Here is a 15856-nt window from a genome sequence, read left to right on the forward strand (position 1 = left end):
AGCTAGAATGACCACAACTAGAGAACAAAAACAGTACAGGAAAACAGAGACTTAAAAGAAACCAAATTACTCAAACACCCCAGGATCACGACAAATACTGGTTACAAGTGACTCAGACGTGAAAGATAAAGACTGATGATCCTTTTGAATTACATCGTTCATTAATATTGCAAAATGAAAGCCCACAATGGCCCTTTGATTATATGGTACAGTATAGTACAGTATTAATTTGTATTTCTGTTTTCTATATTTAGCTCTGTTTTGTTTGGTTTTACTTCTATTTAGTCAATGTCTCCGTTCTGTTATTAGTCTAGTTTTAGCAGTTCCTTAGCCTTCCTCCCAGTGGCGGACTTAACCATGTTGGGGCCCCAGGCAGGCGTTTGTGATGGGGCCCTCCTCCAAGTCCGCCTAAATGTCCTAGTAGGCCCTGAGTGTGAAAGTTTCTGTAGGACTGCCTCAATTTTCATACTGCAATACTTTGAACCAAACAGTAGCATAACATTTTATTGTAGTGCCTCCCCTGGACTCTGCAGCTAAGGAATCAGAGATGAGAGCCTACTGCGTTTATTAAATTTGAATACTCCTCCGCAGGGAGCTATCAATCAACGAATTGATTTTGTATTGTGCACCAGCGTGCACAATACAAAATTGGTGATGTGCCCAAGTCAGGAACGTAGTTGCACTGTATAGGAGCCTTGGCTTTCAGCTCCTTCAAGAAGGGGAAGGGAGCAGAGACAGTAAAAAAGGGATGGGTGGTTTTACAATTTCCCATTTTATATCCTCGTTTAAGAAAAGATACAGACTATACATTTTAATATTTTGATATAAAAGATATAGTACTACATTTTGTCTCAGCCATATACACTCTGCTGTTAGTGTGCATTGCTTTACCCTGAATTTATCTAGAAAGTAATTCCTAAAACTCTTAAATCTATCCATGTGCAATAAACTGTAGCAACAACCATCAATCATACCTCACCGTGCAAATCGTCTTCCTTGGCTTGCTCTTCCTCGGCACCCACTTCCACTTGTTGTTCCTCATCACTTACGTGTTCTTCTTCCTTAATCCTGTCCAGTGTTGTGCCAAACTAGTTATTCCTACCAAGGAATGCTCCCCTGACGTGGGAACGCGCAGTCAGTCAGTGCGGCTCTTACATAAACGATGTGCAGCTTTTATAAGCGATTTCCCTCCACTTCCAGACAAAATTAACATTATGTTGGTTATTCAGTATACGTGCTTCAAAAATCAGCTTTTTACGACATTTAATGCGTGCACGTCGTCACATGAATTACATGAATACGGTGCAGAAACAGTGTCCGATAACACTAAGAGGTTTACGACCTGATCAATGTCAACATTATCCACAAAGATTTTCCCTCTGTCTCCAGTTCAGTTAGTTTATGCAAGATTAAAATATAAACGCACGTAAACTGTACACTGTTGCAGAAGCGCTGTATTTATCTTTTTTAATAAAATTTAAGCAAAGAAACTTTATATAGGTGATGTTTACAATGGGTTGTTTGTTCTACAATAAATATAGCATGTCACAATTCTCTGCTTAACCCACACAAGAGTGTGCAATACATATTTAACATACGTGCACAAGTCATGTTACACTGGGTGTGAGAGAGAAGAGTGACTGTAAAACAGATTGTTAATAATTTAGTCAAATAATAACAAAATGATCAGAGCGTTCGCGGTCAGGCATCATATTTTACTGAGTAGCAAAATTAGCACAGTCAGCATTCTTAACTGTATACCTTTGTCTTTGCATGTAATCCAAACAGAATGTAGACCCTTTAATCTGACATTTCCGAAACACTGTGTTCAGCCTTCCTGTTATCTGCTAAAAGTCTGCATCTCTTACATGCATAAAACACAAACATTTCTTAAAGCTGAAGTAGGTAACTTTTGTATGTATGCATTTTTTACGTATTTTTTTAAAAACAGTCGTGCTTCCTCTGCATAGCCCTACTGTCAATCAAGCTCAATATTATTGCTGGGCTGCGCAGAGAAGTGGTGGAAAAACGATATGATTTATGGGAAAACTGCCCATTTCTGGAGTGGCACGTGCTCATAAAACAAAGATGGAAACATCGGAGCAGCATGGCAGGCTCCGCTGTGGCGGAGGGCTGTAGTGCAACAGAAAGCAAGGGGGAGGGACCTGTACTACTACTGCTTAAATGTTTTGTAGAAAACATTTTTCTTCTAAATATTTTTTTTTTACATCTCTGGGCTTCTTCAAGATACTGATTCTTAAAAAAGCCAAATCTCCTTCCCTCAGTAACAACTTCCCCATTATAACGTGTTATTCGGAGGGTTCAGGCTGGATGGTGTTTTCATCGTACTAGTAGTGGTGTTTTTGCTTTCACATAAAATCTGTTAAATCACCTAATACATATGTGAGCCCTGATGTCTTCACAGCACCTGCGTACTCAACAGTAATTTATGCTTTTGATAAACAGTTTTTCCTATATTAATATGACGTATACACACTAGGAAGCTGAAAGTCACTGCAGCTCGACAAATGATCCTGCCCATGTCAAGAGGGTACTTGAAGGAGAACCTCACACATCAAAATTAAAAATGTAGCTGGCAGGATTCGCATAGGCGGCTCAGGAGAATCTTTGTTTCACTGCTGTTTGAGCATTAATAAAGTCACATCTGCACAGGAAGGGGAAATAAATTATGATGAGCAGCTCACAGGTTATGCCTTTAAGGGCTCGCAGTTTAGTGCAATAACATAAAAACACTCTTATTTTCCAGGGAATTGACTATGTGATCAGACTTTATTAGCTGTCAACAATTACACTGAAATATTATACAGAACATGATTTGACATTACCTCATCAAGAAGATAAACACACATTTGAGAGTTCAGTGGTTCAAAAACCATCTGCACGGGTCTACAGTAATGTGTTCTGCAAATTATTCTTCATCATGTACTGTAAAAGTGAGTGAATGCTTGTGAAGCGTACACCAGGAGCACTGCAGAGCCCCGAATCCAAGAGCCCTTCAGCTAGGGGATCTGGTGGCTGTGCTATGCTCATGAGAGAGGTTTGGCCAGCATGGTTAGTTACAAATTAGTGCAAAATTGTTGGATAATATGAGTAAAAACCAGGTATAGTTTTCGTTCCACTTCACAATTATGTTCCACTTTTTTTTTGGTCTTTCACAAAGAAAGTATGAATAATAATAATAATGATAATAATGTTACTTTGGACTTGTAATGCACTTTATATTTATACAAATCCCAAAGTGCTACATAGTAAAACAGGTAAGTGCTAAATAAAAACACAAGGAGAGCATGAGAAATAAAAAGTAAAAGAAAAGATAAAATAATCAAAAACAATAAGTAAAAAAGGGGGAAGAGTTCAAGCTTTAAAAGCAATTTAAAAGCATCCACAGTCTGTGGGGTCCTCAGGTGGTCAGGGAGAGCGTTCCACAGTCTGGGAGCAGCTGAATGGAAAGCCCGATCTCCCATTGTACCGAGCTTCGTCCTTGGAAGTTTGTGATTGTAATGTGGCAAAATGTGGAGAGGTTCAAGAGATATGAATGCTTCTGCAATCTACTTTAATACTTTCTGACTTTCTTTACAACCAGTTTAAACCTATTTTTAAACGTGTGTGTTGCATTTACTGGACTTAAATTGTAAAGCAAAATAAAAAGTGCTCAAAGGGGTTTGCTCTTAGCGAGATGGAGGTTTATTAATCTTAGCTGCTCTCCAGGCAGGTCAAAAGCAGTGCTTTGAATGATGTTGAGCGTTATAGATGAGAATCCAAGCTGTCTCCAGTAATTCATGTCATTGCTTCGCTTTCATTAAAAATCCGGTAATTAGAAATGTAATATTCTTGGGTCAAAATCCATCATGCAGATTAAACGTCGGAGATTTATAAAACCCCGTTGGCTTGTTCATCTTCCGATGTCACGCTTTGTAACATTTAAAGTCACCTGGATCTTGGGATGTACAGTGTTGCTCTTCAGGGGACCCTTTAATCTAGTTCAGCTTTCTTCAAGTCAGTTTTCAGTTAAAGTAAGATGTTCCTATATGGCAAATGAAATGGTTCTTTGTGTTAGAGTCATTATTTCACTATGATTTTGTTGAATTGATTGAGATAAATTGACTTTTCCTATCACATATTTGGGTTTAATGCAAAAACCTAAAGGGGAACTATTATAGTTTCACTGTGGGGATGACGTTTCATGGTGATGGGGCAGCATCGTATTTCTGTCACACGGAGTTTTGCATGTTGGCCAAAAGGATCCAGTTTTGGTCTCAAAACAGAAAGCAAGGGGGTGGGACCTGTACTACTGCCAGAGCACCTTCTTCCACACATTCCTGTGTTCCCTCACACGTCTTGGCATCCCTACATGGCAAACAGCAAATAGTGATGAACTTCTTTCAAGTATAGTATTTTTTGTAATTCTTCCTTAAAGGCAGGATGAGCACATGATTAACAATTGTCCTGCATGTCGACCAATTCTCTACCTGAGCTATGCATCTGTGCATATTTGCTTTAAGTTTATGTGAAAGGCCATATGTTGGTAGATTTGCAGTTGTGTACCCCTCCCACTTTTGGTTGATGGAATTGGGCCGTCCTTTATTAGATGTTTAGAGCTTTGAAATTCTCACTAATCTTGTCCCTGACCTGTCTGCTGTTGCTTGGTCTTCGTGATGCTGTTTGTTCACTAATGTTCTCCAAGAAACCATAGAGATCTTCACCAACAGCTGGATTTAAACTGAGATTCATTTACACTGGTGGACTCTATCTACTAATTCTCAAAGCAGATGGTAACACTGGATTTCATTAAGAAGCATCAGAGTGAAGGGGGTTCAATAAAAAATGGTGGATAAGCGTTTTTTTTTTCTAAATTTTGAAATGAAGTATCCTTTTTGTTCCACTTCATAATTATATGCTACTTTATGTTAATCTATCCCATAAATCCCAATTAAATACTTTAGAGTTTGTGGTTGTTATGAAAGTATGTGAAAGTTTTAGGAAACATGAATTCTTTTGCAAAGCATGTCATTTATTTTACTAAATTCTTTTAAATTCCTTAAATATGTACATCCAGATGCAAATCTAGATTGATTTGAAAGGCAATTGCATCTCGACCAGTTTGGCAGACCAAGGCATTAAACAACAAGGCAGTAATTCAAATTAAATCGCACACAATGAGCAATGATGTTATGCCTGTCATAACACAAAAATCTAAGAGGCAGAATTTGTGTCACCGTCAAATCAGATTTTGACAAATTACTTTTCCCCTGGAAGGTGGAAATGTTCCGAAGACTCTCTCCCCTACCAAAACATAAAGTGTTATTATAAAGATGGCACATTTATGACTGTATAACGTGGCATGTTCTTACAACTTCAATCAAATCCACTGGAGCATGCAGTATTTTTCATACCGAGGAGCAATCAAACTTTCCATAATGACACTTTAGCTGAAAAGCAGCTTAAGACTTCCATTATCATCATTTAGCTGAACAAGCTGCTGCAGAAGCACCACTGACAAGAGGAGCTGTGTTGCATTAGCATATGCTATTGTAGCTGTGGGAACTATTAAATGCGCTATTATTGGAAGCACGCACTGAAGCAGAGAAGGGATTGAGACTTTTCATCACTTTAATTGCTTTTCTGTGTGTGGACATCAGTCTAATGAAAACAGTCAAGATTTTGCAACTGTTGACCATCACACAATTAACTTGAGCTCCTGCAGGCCTTGGCTTTTGGAAAAATATTTGCATGCCTTTTAACGTGAACTCTCTGTCGTTTTTTCTTCCCCCTTTGTGCTGTAGATACATGAAATATTTGAATGCCACGCATGTGACAAAAAATTCATCTCGACCAACCAGCTCAAACGTCATATGATCACACACTCTGGTAAGAAAACACCGCATCAACAAAAATACGGTTGAAAGCAGATATTTACACTGAGTGAAAAAAAGTTATAACCATTCTTGTGTCTAAAAGTAGTTAAGATTCAATGTATCCTGTTTTTGGTCAGTTAGGGTTATTGAAATATTTTGTTTGCGAAATGCCAGAATAATTGTATTTTTTTCTACATTTTTTTTATTACTTTACATTATTAAAAAGAAATTTGATGACATAAGCCTGCCTATTAGTTTTCTGTTGGACTGAGGACAGGGCTTTATGATGTCAACTCAAGAACATTGCTTTTGTAGCCCATAAGCAACTTTGTAACTAGTTTGGCTGCTTGCTGAAGATCATTGTACTTTTGGAAGGCCCATTACCTGCCAAGTAGGGTTGGGAATCTTTCAATATCTCACGATTCGATTTGATTTTAATTTTTGGGGCCACGATTTGATTTAGAATCGATTTTGTTGGCGCTGCCAACCTTTTTCAGTCTCTTAGCAAAGCTGGAGCACAGCTGTCTTAGTAAAACCCCTACAGGATGGTAGCTTGGCCTCACTGTCTGTTCTTTTTTTTTTGTATAAAAAAAAAAAAATCTTATATATATCAAAATTTTATATCAGTTCTTAATCATAGTAAATGTGAATCACGATTCTTGTGTAAATCAATTTCAGGGCATACCCCTACTGCCAAGCTTTAACTTTTTGGCTCATGTCCTTAGATGTTGATTCAATGCTGCAACCCCTTTTACTTCAGTTAGGTTGGTGTTCTTTGAGGTGTTGCCTAAACAAAGGTCTGCCTCCTTGTAACGTAAATGTTGTGAAGTACCGTATTAAAAACTAGCAAACCCGTGACATCATCATCTCGACTTTCAAGAATTGTTTAAAGGCGAAGTGATCTTAAGTGTTCTGGCATTTACGAAATAGAAATTATTTCGAAACTCCAACTGACCTAAACCAGAAAACATTTAGTCTGATTTAATGTCAAACAGTGAGAAAAATTTGATCCTGTGTCCTTTTATACAACACATACATATCTAGTTTGAATTGTATGTATTTTTTAGGCTTCTTGTCTGGTAATTAAACAGAATCTTTCTCAATCTGTCCCTCAGAGAAGCGACCCTACACCTGTGAGATCTGCAGTCGATCTTTCAAGCGTTTGGATCAGGTGACGGCTCATAAGATCATCCACAGCGAGGATAAACCGTATAAATGTAAGCTGTGCGGAAAAGAGTTCGCTCATCGCAACGTCTACAAGAATCACAAGAAGGTGAGTAAATATAGAATCCGGTCTATTGTTTGTCTTTTGACAAATGAAGTAAAAGTAGGAGTTCTCTTCTTTATTTGACTGCCCCTTCATTGTTTTCTTTGGGGAGAGATACCGCCTCTTCAAAGTTAGTCCTTAGCTAGGATGTAATCAATCAGGGTCTCGTTGGTGGTTATCTGCGGGGGTCTCTGGCCCTTTGCAGCCCCCCAGGTTCCTCGTGTTTACATTGGGGATTAAGGTGTCATTCAGATTGATAGAAGGGTGGGTGGATGGATAGAATGGTGTGGGCATTGTCCAGTAAAACAGAAGCATTGGGATCCCCCCATGCCACTCGTCTTCATCAACTCAACAACACTAATTGGTTATTGCTGCTGTGTATGATCCATTAAAATCAGTTTATGAAGCGTTCTTAAAGGCCGAGCTGGGGCAGTCGAGGCTCGCCTCGCACATTTAAAAAATGCTGATTGTGCCCGACTCTTCCCTGCAGACCCACTCCGAGGAAAGGCCGTTTCAGTGTGAGGAGTGTAAAGCGCTGTTCCGCACCCCCTTCTCTCTACAGCGCCACCTTCTTATCCACAACAGTAAGTGTGACTTTGACTATGTTCATAAAAGCCTGGTCACTCTTGCAAAGTCCCTTGCAAAAGTTTTCCCACCCTTGGAACGTTTCCACTTTTTACAATAGCATACCTCAACAAACTTTAACCATCTAGGGTTGAATGTTTTTTGCTTTTTCACCTTTGTCAAAAGCTCAAGTTAAGTGAGATTTGAAATGCTGGTGAAATCTTCAAATTTCACCAGCATTTCAAATTTTCAATTGTGTTTAGGTCTGAACTTTGACTGGGCAGTTCTATATGCTTTGAGTAGCTCTGGCTGTATGCTTAGGGTCATGGTCCTCCAAATGTCGCTGTGAGGATTGTTCACGGTATTGTGAAGTGTTCATTTTTGAATGTAGTCCAGAAATATAGGTTTTGATCTTGTCTGACCAGAGTAACTTCATCCTCTTGGCGCATAGGAAACTGCAAACTTCTTAGTTCTTTCTTTCAGGCCTATATTTTGTTTTGTCCCTCCACCATAAGGCCAACTAATGCGTGTCCTGTTAAGGGATTCTCCCACCAGAGCCGTTGATCTCTGATGATGAATTGAAGGATGCTCTCTGAGATGTTCAGAGCTCTTGTTAACTCTGCTTTAAACCAGCACAGCTGGATCCTTACTAAAATTAAATTACACACACATTTTTCTAGTCAATTATCTACACTGGATGTTATTTTGGCGTCTCAAACAGTCTTAAAGGATTCTCACAGAATGTGCGACTCTATGTTGCCTAAAATCCCAATAAATAAAACAGATGCTGGGGTTTGTGGTTATAACATAATAAAATGTGAGAAATTATAAGGGAAATTAATGCTTTTTCCAACGATTAAAATGTCTTTTTGTTTAAAGGATTACTCAGTGCTTCTGTAGGGTTTTGCAATGCTGATCAGCATTACCAATGCCTTGGTAATTTTAACTGGTTCTGTAAACAGGTTTTTGTCTGCATTCACGTCACAACTTGCAGGAAGATTAGGGACTGTTGCTCATGACTGTTGCAAAATCAACTTGTTTTTAAATTATTTTTTTCTTTAGTAAAGAACCTTGGGAGATTTATATATGGAACATTTAACATTTTGATTGGTTGTTCCTGGTTTCTGCCTTCTTCAGCTTGTCTCCTGCATCTGACAGAAGTACTAAAAAGACCTAAAAGAGCCTAACTAGCACTGATCCAGCTTAAGCATTGGAACCGATTTAATGGGGGGAATAAAACTCAGAGATGCCCGATATCAAATTAGAAAACGTCTGTACCTTCTTATTATTTAAAGCATCCTCTACTCTTTCCTTTTGAACACCATATCTTCTAGAGTACTGTTGTAAAAGCATCAATCATGAATCCTAGTCAGCAGATGAAAATCAACTTTGCAGTAGCAAGTGTCGAAATTCTGTTGTCTTTTTAGCCCAGATACTTGAGGAGAAGTAACAGCAGGGGTGTGCCATTGCTGCTGGTCATTATCTAGGTTTGGCTCTTAAAGAGAAAGGATCTGTGCCTTGTTTGAGACCATCAAATGAGAATCTGTCTTAGAACAAAGTATATTATAAATAAGTTTGGTTAAACAATTATAGACATTATGCTGATTTTAGGTTAACCAATCTAACGAACAGTAGCCACCACATGGTACTATCGGTTTCAGACCCATAAAGGCTGCAGCTGCAGAATTCTTGCCTGTATTTTCACAGAGTAATGAGGCATGTAATTGCGTCTGAATGCAACTGTTTTGAGAGAAAGAATTTGTTGCATCCTCTCTTAAAAGTAACATAAACTCACTGCATGCTCTTGTTTAGGTTGGACCTGGGTTTAAACGTATGTATTTGCTGCAGAACTTTCAATAAGAAAACCACAGGTCAGAATATCCATGCGGTTTATGCTTGTTCTTTGGTTTATTATCCTTTTTGAAGTAATCCTTTGTGACTTAAAAATGAGAATGAGCTCAAGAGTGATACTAGGGTGAGAGCTGTCTGGGTTTCCATCCAGACTGTTTTGTCCCGTGCCCTGTGACTTGATCTAAAGGAAGGGAATGGATGGATGAAGGGATGGATGGACGGATGGTTGGTCCATTCAGGACTCTTATAGGTGTAGGATTAGGAAAAGGGCAGCTAACGACTCCGCAGACCCCTCACATCCCGGTCATGACCTGTTTACACTTTTACCTTCTGGATGCTGTGTTTGTGTAAAACCAAAAGTCAAATTCCTTGTTTGTGCAGACAATCAAGCTGATTCTGGGTGGATGATTGGTTGTATGGGAGTGTTGGTGGATGGAGGGATGAAAGGATTGATAGATGGTAATTTCTTAAAAAGAAAAAAAAGGGACCTGAGAAGTGCTACGTTATGGAGTATTTGACAAATGTTACCTTCCACTTTAAACCAGCCTTGTGAGTTTTATAGCGATATGTCCCATATTTTTATTAGTTGTCGTCTCATCCTTGTGGTTGAATAACAACACGTGTCTTTTCTCTCCAAGGTCACGAGGCTGACAGAAACCATGGTTTAGGCTTGGCAGGATGCTGCTCTATTTCTCACACAGAAAGATAACAAAGGAGATTGTAAAACTTGAGCCATTTCCTGCTGCTGTCCCAGGTGGCAGGCAGTATAATACCAGATTTCACTGCACTGTGGGAGGGAGAATTACATTATTAGTCTGTTTTCTATAGGTGCATTTCCATTATTCTGTCCTAAACTTTCACCCACCCCCAAGCTTATTCACCTGGAACTATTAATCTGTTCTGGTGGTTTGATTTGTGTGTTTCTGCTGCTGTACACAACCCTGCTGTTCATGTAAATTATATGTGCCAACTCTGAGGACTCACTCCTTCCACTGTCTGCATCAGCACTTCCATTAGAAAAGTAGTTTAGCTATATTTACTTCCAGCAATACAATGGGAATTATTTTTATTACTTTCAAATGCAACATTTAAAAATGTTATTTTAACAGCAACAACAGGGAAATCCAACCAATAACAAATTCACCTCATATTGTATCACACATTGACGAGCTGTGTATTTCACACCTAATTCATCAGTAGTGCTCTGTCTAAATCATACCTCCCCTCAATAACTATTTTATGGCAATACATTGTATCTTATAATGTGAAAATGCACCACAAAGTACCTTTTGCATTGCAGATAGATAACTTTTGTAGCCAGAATAAATGCCTTTAACAAAGAAACAAACTCAGGGTGCCAAGTCTCTTTCCACTTCAGCTATAATATTTAGGAAAATAACAGCATTTTACTCACCATAAATCCTCATTATTTTGTACATAAAATCCTTCCTCCTTTCATTCCTCAGGAAGACTTTTATTACTCTGTTGTACAGCATTTCTGTTCCATCAAAAAGTAATTTTCTATCTCCATCAAAGCTGCTGCTGAGAGTCTATCCTACCTGTCGTATTGACATCAAATTTATACTCCTTGACACCTGTGCCCGTTACGTAATGCTGGACCAGTGTAAGCTGTGTAGCGTTGGCTCATCTGTTGTCTCATCCACCTTAACAGTGATAAATTGGGCTTCATCAATAGCAGTGATCAGGTGGTCATGTATTTTGACCATCGTCCCACTAAATGCTGCATTAGTGGACAGGTGATAATGTAAATTCTGCTGCTCTCAGCAATGAGAGAAAGAAGCTCCACATATGCCTGTGTCAATTCTCAGTTATCTGGGTCATCACAACAACAAACAGGTTTAAATCGGAGGCAACTGGACTTTCGCTCAGTCTTTCTTTAAATGTTTCGACACCTGCCCAGGAGTCCGTGCCAATTCCGGCGGCCCGCACCCGAGCACGGGAATTGGCACGGACTCCTGGGTAAGTGTCTAAAGCTCCACATAGTTTCCCCTGCTTTTGGATCCAGCAGTTTCATCATGTCCTCGAAATGAAAGTTCCCGCTTGCCTAAAGCAACGACAATCTGTCAGTCATTTTAAGATTTTTGCTTACCTTTTTGTTGTGCAGCTGTGTTTCCCTGTGCACCTACTTGCTCAGTTGTAGATCCGATCTGATTTCCCTAAACGTTTTGGAAAGCACCATCGTTTGTTAGTGTATGACAGTGTTTTGGTGTCTTGTTGCCACCTTGGTTAGACAAGTTTGATTCACAAGCCCAGTGTGGCTCCAAACCCCATAAGCACTTTTCCATTACATGTGGAAAGCCCTACTACAAACTTACACAGGTAATTTCAGATTCCTGGGGCTTTACTTTCATGTATTAAGAGGTCCTGGTCTGAGGTAGGACTTTTCAACTTTCCCTGGAATTGATGAAGGGGCGGGGTTGTGTGCAGCAAGTCAAGACTCTACACCACCAGGAGCAATGAGGAGCAGTAAGGAGGTGAGTCGATTTATTGATTTTTTTTTCTCACCTTAATTTGTGACTAGAAGACGTTTTAAGATGCTTTTAAGGGAGAAAGTACACCTCAACATTTCATCTGTGCAGTCAGTTCATCAAGATAATGAGCCTATTTGAATCTGCTTTCAGAGCTTTCTGAATATATAATATTAAATGTTATATTTTTCTCACGGATGTTTTGCCATTTCAAGTTAATGCAGGCATGACTTTTAAACGGTTTTGCCACAGTTCTGTAGGACAAATCTTTTAATGGATCCAAGGGATCGTTTTCACTTTCCTTGTTCATAAAAAGATACACCGTTTCCTAAGACTAGCTATTCATGTAAACCTAACTGGATAGAGTATAAACTCTTTATTTTCCATTTCTCCTGTTTTTTTGTTTTTTTTTGCAGACAAGATGACAGACGTTTGGATGCAGTTTGCCAAAGGCTTTCAGGGACCTTCTTCATATCCTGCAGACTGATTATCTGTTTTTGTACTATAATAAATAATTTGTTTTCTAAAGCCATTTTCTATGCAGTAAATGTATAATTATCTGGTTATTACCTTAATAAAAGAAACATGTGTTCATCAGTGTTTAGTAGTTTGTAAATTAATCATAGATGTACAGCAATGAGTCTGGCCAGATGCTGGTTGGTAAAAAATTAAATGTAAAATTAAATGTGAAACAAAACCTTTAGAAACAGACTTGGCAACAGTGCCAAAAACTATTCCACACGATGACAGGGTTAGCTATTAGCTATTAGTGTTGCTTGGTACCAAATACTTGGAGGACATACTTGTTGACATTGTCACATTTATGACTCTCCACGGCTTCCGTAGTAGTTATTGCGTGCTCATCGGCGAGGTTGTTTGTAATTCATTTAGCGCACGACTAAATGATGCACCAGTATGTAAATCTTACACAATGGGGCTTTAATGTGAAAATAGATGTCTGTAAGGAGCCACCAGCATTTTAAATTATTTAGTATTTAATAAAGTACCAATGGAAAAATATAATTAACATCAGTGTGTGGTTGATATATTTATTTCGGGTGGGCGGTCAGGGACTGCCACCTGCCCACCATTATCACAGGAGTTACAATTTGAAACGTAAGTAAGAAGATTAAATCTTTGTGAAAAGCTGTTACTGTGATGCACTTTAAATTAAATGCACTTATCTTTACACCCTAAACAGCTTTAGCGAGAGGGAGGAAAACAGTCTCCCCTCACGGACATAAGCTGTAATTTTCAATAATAAAACTACAACCTATAGCTACGTTTACATGGTCAATCGGAGTAAAAGCAAGTCCAGGCTGGGTGCTCGGAAGACAAACAAACTTGTACATTACTGCTTTGTTCACTGTTTTTTGTTGTTCAGCAAAGACGGAAATTCTTCTGTGTTGTTTTTTTAGGGAAATACTTATGCTTCATAATCAAAGATAAGCGTGCATGTCAGAGTGGTTCTATTCTGAATAAAGCCAGTTGCATAGAAAGGCAAATTATGATCGGATTAATTAATTGTGTGCCCATATAAACGGTACAATCTGAATACATTTCAATCTGACTGTGAAATGATGTGCATGTAAACATACCTTGCAACATTAGAGTGAAGAAGCTGTGACAGCATTAGTAAAGGGTACCTATAACAATTTAGACCTTGACTGAAGCAATCTTGGCATTTGTGAAGCTGAGTTTTTCCTTCCCGTTAATGGGGAGTTTTTCTTTCCACTGTTGCTTCATGCTTGCTCGGTATGAGGGATTGCTGCAAAGCCATGGACAATGCAGACGACTCTCCCTGTGGCTCTACGCTTCTCCAGGAGTGAATGCTGCTTGTCGGGACTTTGATGTTATCAACTGGGTTCCCTTATATAGGAAATTTTTGACCAATCTGTATAATCTGATTGAATTTGACTTTATTGCTTATATTGCTTTTTGTCATATTTACATGTTAAAGGTCACCAACCAATGTTAGTATTAGACAAAGTTAACCTGAGTAAATGTTTCTATATATCTGTTAAGGGAAAATAGATTTTCCAAGCCAACCTGGACTTATAGGAAAATGTAATTTACAGCTAAACATGAGAACTATGAATTTTGACCCTCATTTCTTTGATGAATAATTTTTGTGTGTGAATGGGATGTTAAAGTCATGCGCCAGCATCTCATAGCATTGCATTTACATCTAGGTTTTGTCTAGGACACTCCAAGACCTTTTTTGGCCATTGAGAGGAAGACTTTTTGGAGTGCTTTAGATGATTGTTCTGCTGTGTAACCCAAATACAATATGGTTGGACATTTTTCAGGATGTTCTGCCTGAGAGCAGAGTTCCTGGTTGCATCAGTTATGACGTGTTGTACAGGTCTTGAAGCAGCAAATCAGCCACGGACCATCAAACTGTCACCACCATGTTTGACTATAGGTAGAATTTTGGTTTTCTGAAAGGTTGTTTTAATTTTAAGTCAGATGTAAAAAATCGCAAGCCTTCTAAGAAGATCTGCTTTTACCTCATTTGTCCACAGAAAGTATTGGGGTTCTTCAAGATGTATTTTTTGCAAATGTGGGACGAGGCTTTTTGTTTGTTTTTTTTTTACTCTGTTTTCTTCCTTCATTGTCGTGCCATCTGTTTCTGTTCCTGTTCCTGTACCTGAGATCGCTGTGTTTCTGTACGTTTTCATTAAACATATCCATCAACATGCGCCTGCCGATGTCCTGCTGCCAAGTTGGTCCTTCGCCAACTCAAACCCTGACAGCTACAGAAGAAATCTGTAGCACTTGAAAAACAGGCACTGCACATTATTTTCATGTTAATCATTTCAATTTCAAATGTGGGTTAAATTCTGGATGCACATTTCGTCATGTGCTTCTTCAAGGCGGGGCTTCACTTTTTTATACTATCTATGTTTTTACTATTTTATGGCCTTTCTGTTTGGATTGCTGCGCACTCATTTTGTGGAAACATGCATAGCGTAAAATTCAGCAAAAGCCTTGCTCTGCGTATTAATAGAATCTGTTTGCGATTCGTTGCTGACATTTATCACCACCAGGTGAACGTCTCCGGCTGGAGAACCTCAGCTTCCAACTGGTGTTCTGCCTTTTTGAACTGACCGTGTCCAGAAGCCGAGAGTGAACACAGGCTTGAAATCACTCGCTGCCTCCTTCTGAAGAACTCTGTGGAAATTGACTGATCTCCATATAATGGAAACATCGACTGTCCAACAATAGAGGCTGTTGTGTGGAGGCAGAGAGCCGAGGCGAATGGCACTGAGAGCAGCTCAAGTTGTCTGCATACTGTCTGACTGGCGTTTCAGCTCTTTTGAGCAGAGCAATTATTAAAACAGGGTATGTTTTCAGTAGAAAGTAAAGCAGGGCCAGACTATTCTGAAAACTATTGTGTGTAGCTGTCTGCTGCAATGAAAAACCTCTCTGTTTATAGTTTTCTGTCCACACAATCGCGCCGGTGAAATTGGGTCCCCGCTTGCTGTTTGGATGACTTGTGTGTTCAGAGGCGACAACAATAGCCGACACAAAGTAGCTCCCTCTAAAACGATCCCCTGTCCCCGCTGCAGGTGAAAGGACGTTCAAATGTGACCAGTGTGACGCCACCTTTAAGAGAAAGGACACGCTGAACGTCCACATCCAGGTGGTGCATGACGGCCACAAGAAGTACAAGTGTGACCTGTGTGAGAAGGCCTTTGTCACTCCTTCTGTCCTGAAGAGCCATAAGAAGGTGAGTGGAAAGGGCTTAAGTCAGGTGGCTTCAATCACACACAGTGATTGCATGTCTACAGCCTCTTTAAACTGGG

At 39.2% G+C, this 15856-nt stretch overlaps 1 protein-coding gene across 1 annotated transcript in view; it reads left to right on the plus strand.

The window, feature by feature from the left end:
* prdm5 (PR domain containing 5) overlaps nucleotides 1–15856 on the plus strand; it is a 69803-nt gene that overhangs the window by 17602 nt on the left and 36345 nt on the right. Inside the window, exons 9-12 of the mRNA XM_012861276.3 lie at nucleotides 5805–5889; nucleotides 6992–7149; nucleotides 7634–7727; nucleotides 15620–15780. Of these exons, the coding sequence (XP_012716730.1) occupies nucleotides 5805–5889; nucleotides 6992–7149; nucleotides 7634–7727; nucleotides 15620–15780 (498 nt within the window). The remainder of the gene's footprint in view (nucleotides 1–5804; nucleotides 5890–6991; nucleotides 7150–7633; nucleotides 7728–15619; nucleotides 15781–15856) is intronic.

Source organism: Fundulus heteroclitus, chromosome 9 (genome assembly GCF_011125445.2).
Source record: "Fundulus heteroclitus isolate FHET01 chromosome 9, MU-UCD_Fhet_4.1, whole genome shotgun sequence".
In the NCBI taxonomy this organism is placed as follows: domain Eukaryota; kingdom Metazoa; phylum Chordata; class Actinopteri; order Cyprinodontiformes; family Fundulidae; genus Fundulus; species Fundulus heteroclitus.